Source organism: Gasterosteus aculeatus, chromosome 2 (assembly GCF_964276395.1).
Source record: "Gasterosteus aculeatus chromosome 2, fGasAcu3.hap1.1, whole genome shotgun sequence".
Taxonomy (NCBI): Eukaryota; Metazoa; Chordata; class Actinopteri; order Perciformes; family Gasterosteidae; genus Gasterosteus; species Gasterosteus aculeatus.
In genome coordinates, this window is record NC_135689.1 from 12316549 (window position 1) to 12323892 (window position 7344).

Here is a 7344-nt window from a genome sequence, read left to right on the forward strand (position 1 = left end):
AAGTCTCTTGTAGAGCGATCATTCCACGAGTGTGTCTCTGAATCAGTGAAATTTTAAAATGCTTAACAAAGAGCAGTTTCTAAAATATCTGAAAAATCGAATCTGTGCTGTAAGTAGAGTACACGTTGTATTCTATGTTTCAACATTAACAGCTGCTGGCAAAAATATGTGTGATTCTTGAACATAACAAGATCTCCTATTTATACTTTGCAATTGTGGTGAATAAGCACATTATAAGCACCATACTTTGAAATAATAGTTTTATTCAAAATCCAGTATTATATTATCCAGTATAATCCAGTATAATAACTTCAAAAGCTTGAAAACTGCAGCTGACCCAGCTGGGACTTTCCAGCTTCTTTTATGGCCCTGAGGTGCCCTCTAGTGTTTAAACGTTTCACCTTCAGGTCCATGTGGTTTTGGAAAAACTAAACTGAAAATGTTACAGACATAAAAAAAAAGATCTCAGAGAGAAACTTATACAAATCACAAGAAAATCTTTGGGAACAAAATACCCTCCATTAAATGCAAAATAGATACTGGCACAAAATAGAATCCCTCCAACGATGATATACTTTTGTCTAGTTTCATATGAATGCTTTCAAAAGTTAAAGACCAAAATATCTAGAAAAAAAAACAAATTGCTGTAACCTCCATTTAATGGAAAGATCGATGAAACTTGTAATAAAACACAATTTCAGTGCATAACTTGCCAAATTCCATGACGGCCTGAAGTCTTGCACTGGCTTGTATCAGGTGTTCAAAGAAGAATGTTCCACTTTAAGCGTGATGTAACTGGAGGCGGAGACCTCAAGGATCAGACGGGGCGGTGTTACTCCCGTCCTTCTCACTGGCGGCTGCCTCCATCTTGACGTATTTACGCAGGTATCGGATGGCTGACAGAGCGCTTACATTCGCCAGCAGAACTGTGTGAGAATGGATATTAAAAGTGAGTCATCGTGCAGCACTGAATTCATCTCTCCACATAACGTTAACTTTTTCTTAAAGTTGATTTTATCTAAGGGCTTGGTTGATTTTACCTCCATATTTACTGGCAGACATTATATAATTATTAATATTAATATTAATATTGATAACAGTCCTTAGAAAGATGAAATAAACTGATTCCAGTATGAAAGTCAAATGTAATACAGTCCTACAACTGATTAGTTATTTTAGTTCCGTAAACAAATGTTTAAATAGAGCGGACCTGCAAATCCAGCTTTTCAAAATGAGATTAAAACTGCATACGCATACCAGCCTTCCAGGTGTCTCCAACTTGTGGGTTGGCAGTCTTCAGTACCCACGAAGCAAACGCAATACAAACCAGACACATGTCTGACTGCCTGAGAGGCAGCAGGGAGGCATCCAGCCCTTCAAAGAAAGTTATAGAAAAACATATTAAATCCTTAAGTGTGTCACATTCAATGACATTACCGATCCACGGTGAGGTCCCATGAGAGATCACGGGTTCTATAATTGGCAATAACACATCAACAGCTGAGCACAAGCATCAGTATGTTGGCGCTTCCTGTTCAGTCCCACTGTGACCCGGTCAAGTTCCAGGCGCTGCACAGATTAGTGCAAAAGCTCAAGGCCGCTTGATGCTACTGATATTTAAAATGATGCCTTGGAGATAATCCTAAAGAGATAACTGCTGAAGGTCAGGTGGTATATTAGAAGCTCCAGTTAATGCCTTTTTTTCCATTTCCTTCGTAGCCAAATAAACAAGAGCTATCGAGCGGGAGCTTGGCGAGGACCCTCGTTAAGTGGAGTCAAGTTATCACGTCCAAGCGGTCCTGCAGGTTCTCGCCCCGTGTGGCTGCTGCAGAATCGGTAGCCGAGGTGAGAAAGTCTGTCCCAGCTGAGCGAGTGGATGATAAATGCAAACAACTGTCCACGAGGGAGGAAAACACAGAGCTTAACTCACTAGGATTAATATTAAGGAGCAATATTTTTACACTGGAGTGAAATTTGAACATGGGTTGATTTTAAAATGAATAGAAATAGTCAAAGCTATCTGTGTCGGCTTTGTGGTGACTGGCAGACGCTGGTTCAGATTTTGTCGCAGCGATTTCATTAGTTTGTAACAGTAATAACTTTTTGATTGAATAATAAATTATTTCTGGTAAGTAGTTTCACTTTGAGGCAGCATGAAAACATTTTACAGCACTTAATTCAGTGACAGAACAAGCATACGTTAAAAATGTATTGTGACATTTAATGACACATCATTGGGTGTGAAGCTGGACTTACTTGGATTTGAGACAACCGCCTGCACGTCCTCGCATCTGAAAGGCCGCTGGTACAAAAGCTTCTCGGGAAACGTGCCGTGCTGATTTCCCACAGCGTGTAGAGGATGAAGAGTCCTTGCAGGGGATCTGCCACGTTTCCTCACAGCTGCACGGGACGGAGGGTTTGAGAGAGTCTGCTTCGGGACCGCAGACCCGGTTAAAGTCATGTTCCTGAAGGAGAGGCTGGCGTTCCAAAAGAAATTCTGCCTGAGGTCGCTGTCCGTGAAGAAATCCTCATATACGTCTGTAGAAGTCGGAGGTGCGCTTGATGCGTGGTCAAACCGGGTCACCACCCTCACAGGACCGCCGCCGTCTTCTGCATCAGATTCCACAGAGGACTCATCAGAGGAAGAGGAGGCAAAGAAGTGTTCGTACGCCTCAGGGAACTGTAGATTCCTGTTAGCTGAGCGAGAATGATCCTCTGCAGGGACGAGAGGGAAGAAGAAGCTTTCCGTATCAAAGTCTGAGAAGAAATGGTCATAAGTTTCAGGCACAGAATTTCCGTCAGTGAAGAACGCGGTTATGTTTTCTGTGACCGACTGGCTGGGAGCTGATTGTTTTCCACGAAAGAGATACTGAAATATGTCTGTGAGAGATATTCCATAGCTTTCTGTTGATAATGAAGCCTTTTCTTGCTCCGGCATGTGTACTTCAGTGAAATGCTCTTCTCTTTGTAATCCTCCCTCATCCAAGGTTTGTAAAGTTTGGACTTTCCTTGCGTATTTCGCAGACTCAGATTGCAGGGCGTGTAGATTGCGCACGCTTACGTTTTTGGAAATCTTCGTTTGAGCCCCTTCGGGTTGAGAAATGTTCTCCCACACAACACCACTTGAAGAGGAAGAATTGGCTGCGACAACAGAACCCGAACGTGTTTCTGTGAAGTTGGGATCGCTCTGTGGGTCTTTGTGGGGGAGTTCAAGCATGGACCCGTCCAGTTGAGTGAAAAAGCCAGAGTCCGTTATAGCAAACCTGCGGGTCTCCTCGCTTTCCTGCGTGGGCACGAGAGAGCTCGGCGGTGCAGCTTTGCTGATCATTCGTAAACCCAGAATGTCATTTATCGTCAGCATCTCCATCTCTCTCCAGAAAGAGGACATTGCGAACACTGAATGCTTTGAATCTGGTGCCTTTTGAGGTTCGCAATCTGCTTTAGGTGCTGTGACGACGTCTTCACATTTGTGATCGGTTGGTGGTGTTTGCCTTCTATCTCCATGGTAATTTTGCTTGACGGATAAAAAAGAACTTCCTGACACGTCTGTGGTACTTTCAGAGATTGACAGGGCGGATCCCGTGTCCGTGGTGCAGCAGGGCGATACAGGTGTAATATCTGAAGGATGTGTTGGCAAGTCTTCAGACGCGGAAGGTCTGGTTTCTCTCCGGCTCTCAGCTATGCTTTCGCCAGATCGAAGGGGATTCCCGCTTTGAGAAGACATTTGAGATGCTGCCAATCCAGCTCCATCAGCGGTTGTGTTTTTCTCTGAAGGAACCTGGAGTTTGGATAACGTGTGAGACACCAGGGAAAGATTTGTCTGCTGTGGTGTGAAATCTATAGCGAAACGGTTGGGACTTTTAGCCCAAAAGTGTCTATTAGGCAATGCATAGCTGGTGTCCGATGGGGATTTAGCGCAGCTCACTTTACTGGAAATCTCCAACACTGGACAGAATCTAGTTTTGAATTCCTTGGGTTTTGTGTCATCGGAGCTGCTTGCAGACGGAGGACGCGGAGGACTTTCCCGTGCAGAACCATACCGGCGTTTGTCTTCACTGTCAATTTCCAGCTGTTGTTGGGGCTCAGCTCCTCTTCCCCGCAGCATGTGCTCGTCTCTGCCAGAATGTCCAGCCTCCACAGCAAGGACCGACTTAGCAGCGGATACTCTGTCATTTTGGCGGACTTCCACCGGATCATTGGACTCTGCGCTTGACAGGATACGTATGGATTTGACCTCCGCCGCGCACGATTCTGGATTTCGTTCATCTTCGCAGCAAATGACGGACTGACTGGTTTTGTGCTGGAGGCTCCCGGCATGAGAGTCATTACTTCCCCGCGGTGCCGTTTCTGTTTTACCTGTTACGGCGTCAGTGATCACGACTGGCCACTCAGTTGTCTCTTCAATGTGTAGCTTAATGTTCTGCTGCAAATTTTTATCCACTTTCCCAGTGTTGCGTGGCGCTGACGTGGCACTGTTGTCAGTTTGACTCGAGGGGTTTAATGACCCATCATTAGTTACATTATTTGTTTCTTTAGGCCTTTCCTTCGTTACTATGCGCTCTGGTAAATATTGGTATTGACTGTATTGATCGAGATGATCTATTTTGATGTTCTTCAAATTTGGTTTCACTGGGAGAACTGAAATGCATTCTTTTTGTGGTGTGATTAAATAAGATAGTTTCAAATCCTCAGACAAACACAGACCTGTTGCTCGTCTCCAGGCAGAGCGTTCTTCCTCTGAGTCACTGTGCTTGGCTGAAGCCTGCCGCTCATATTCATGCACACTCTCAGCTGACTCAACGCTCAGCCGCCTCTTTTTCCTTCTCTTTCGTCTGACGGAGGCAGATGGGGGCGACTCTCGGCTTGAGGTTTTGCAGGTACGCGTTGCTTCCATCTGTACGACATCAGCGTTTTGGTTTCCCTTCCCTTTGACGTGCTTCACCATCTCTAGATTACTCAATGAATCGGTGAAACCTTTTTTAGAGATGCTCAACTGACTTTTCGACAAATCTTCCCGATCAACATCTTGCAGAGGTGCGCGCGTTTCCACTGGCGTTGTTTCTGAGCAGATGACCCCCTCTGGTGAGTCATGGCACCGGTTCGGAAGCGTCGTCTCATTCACTCTGGTTTCTGAACGTAATTCCTCTCCGCTGAATAACCTTGTTTCAGCTGATTTGTGAGTCTGGAGCGCGGAGTTACTGGCTGCCGATTCGGGAGAAATCTCAGCGCCAAGCACATACTTTTTCACAGTGTTTATCTTGCTGACGGTTTCGACAGGCGCTGTGGTCTCTTTGCTAACTGCTGTTCCACCGCTGGCAGAGAGAGACTTTAACTTGGGGATGTTTTTTGGCCAAGAACTGCGGCTGGCTTGTTTCCCATCACTAACCCTCCTCCGCTCCTCCTCCTCCTCCTTCTCCTCCGCTGCCTCTCTGTGTTTCACATCCCTCGCTCGGCTTGGCTCTGTACAACGATTCAGCCTTTCAAAGAATACATTGACCGACTGCAGGTGTATGTCCTCCTCGCTGCCGGAGAGCACGCTCTCCATTCCAGCGACAGCGTGTTTGCCGAGGTAACGCTCCGTGGGAGAGCCCTCGCAGTCGGGGGGGCCATCGATGGAGCGGTCAGCCGCCAGGAGGCCGGCTGTTTGGTCAATTTTCAGGAGCCTCGTAGTGAGATGGGAACCGGTCTCATCGATGTCGCTCATCCCCGAGTCGTCCACGCCCGCTAATGAAGGAGGAAGCAGGTTGGAGTCTTCGCACTGTGCAAAGAAGCAGTCCCAGTCCCGGTCACAGATCTCCACGCTGTATTCAAAGTCGTCCATTTTGACTTTGCAATATAACCTGCAAAAAAACAATAAAATGAGCTATTAAATCACATGATCAGAGTTCAAAATAATGCTAAAGAACCATAATGCCAGCAAGATCATAAACAAAAGAAATCTAAGCTGTCACACAATAACTAATCAAACCAACAAAGTAATTTATGAAATAAAAAGTCTAGTAAATTCAATGTAAACCAGGTTTTGCAGCTCAATTTTTCATATTTTATTATTTAAATAATATTACTAAAATGCAACAAGATTATCTACTAAAATCGACCTTAAATAATAATATTTTCAAGAATGCACTTAAAACTAGCTAGTGAACCAATCTATCATCTTTTAATTAAATGTGAAGTATGACAAGAAAAAGTAGGACTTTTCTCTGCAATTGCAGCTGTCTGCATGTGTACTCGTTTATCCATGAGAGTTTCCTACCCGTCTTGCTCCAGCTGTGACCCTGGTCTACAGGAGGTGAAGGTCTAGGAGGTCTGGAGTCTCAGCAGCGCCATGTTGTGTGTCCTCTGGTGAGCTCCATGTGATTTGATAAATATAGAGCGCCGCTTCTGATCACGTATTAGGCGGGAGGTTGTTACAGCCGCCATCTCCAACAGAGGCATAATGTTTCAGGACTCTAAATAGACTTTCAAACAGCAAACTGCTTGACCGGTTACGCAGTACTTTAGGTGCTACTATTGTTTCATTTGGTGCACGTATCTGTAATGGATCCGATCTAAATGATTCAGCAGATACAGATTTATAAATTCTATATAAGCTGATTCAATCAACAAGGCTGCTGCCCCCCCCCCCCCTTCAGCCTTCAGCAGGTCATGTGAAGTGTGTGCCAGTCAGCTGATACCTCACTGCTGTGATGTCATGGGGTGATACTGGAGCTCAATGTTCCCAGTCCCTGCAGGGGGAGACGGGGAGGGTTCAACCCTCAGATGGTTCCTACTCAGATGGTCCCGCCAAAACTATTCCCTCTATCTGCGTCAAGCAGCAGATTGTTATTGTGACGAAACTTTTACAAGTTTGAATGAATGACTTCATTAATATAAGACAAAACATGTGTTTAGAACTGAAGCTTTACCTTTATGGCACTTTATTACATTCCATATGGTTGAGCTTCACATGCTCTGCAGGACGTTTCTATGTGCTCATCTCAAATGTCCGAGATGTTTGAGGGTCTAACACACGAACATGCGAGCAGAAGGCTCTGGTTCACTTATGAATCTCTGTGAAAGAGCGAAAGCCTCGTCTGTCCCTTGGACTCTTGAATAAAGATATATTAGCTCATTCGTTTCAAAACTCGCTAAGGCTCATGAATTTTTTATAGTCAAACATTTGTTCTGCAACTGTAAGTGTTGGTACGTCACTAAGCCGCCATCCACGAGAGCAAGACACCATATTTGTGAATGTAAATATTTAGAAGTTGTTAAATTTTTGGATTACGGACGGCCTGCAGCTCTTAAGGTAAGTGGTCCATTTACATCTAATGACAACAGAAGCTATGCCAGAGGATATAC

At 44.8% G+C, this 7344-nt stretch overlaps 1 protein-coding gene across 1 annotated transcript; it reads right to left on the bottom strand.

Annotated features, from left to right (window-relative positions):
* Positions 1 to 243: 243 nt before the first annotated feature.
* perm1a (PPARGC1 and ESRR induced regulator, muscle 1a) lies at positions 244 to 6454 on the bottom strand. Its single transcript, XM_040194103.2, has 4 exons — positions 6257 to 6454; positions 2257 to 5840; positions 1258 to 1374; positions 244 to 926 (listed from the first exon to the last, which is right to left on the bottom strand). The coding sequence occupies exons 2-4, from the start codon at positions 5819 to 5821 to the stop codon at positions 811 to 813; spliced, it is 3798 nt and encodes a 1265-aa protein (XP_040050037.2). The 5' UTR covers positions 5822 to 5840; positions 6257 to 6454; the 3' UTR covers positions 244 to 810.
* Between the last annotated feature and the right edge of the window lie 890 nt (positions 6455 to 7344).

What these genes read in the sequence shown, in the direction of transcription:
- perm1a (XM_040194103.2), bottom strand. Translation starts at nt 5,821, where the DNA reads ATGGACGACTTTGAATACAGCGTGGAGATCTGTGACCGGGACTGGGAC. An exon ending in GGCGGTTGTCTCAAATCCAA is followed by an intron (nt 1,375 to 2,256) that starts GTAAGTCCAGCT and finishes CTTTCTTTGAAG; the next exon opens with GGCTGGATGCCTCCCTGCTG. An exon ending in TGGAGACACCTGGAAGGCTG is followed by an intron (nt 927 to 1,257) that starts GTATGCGTATGC and finishes ATTCTCACACAG; the next exon opens with TTCTGCTGGCGAATGTAAGC.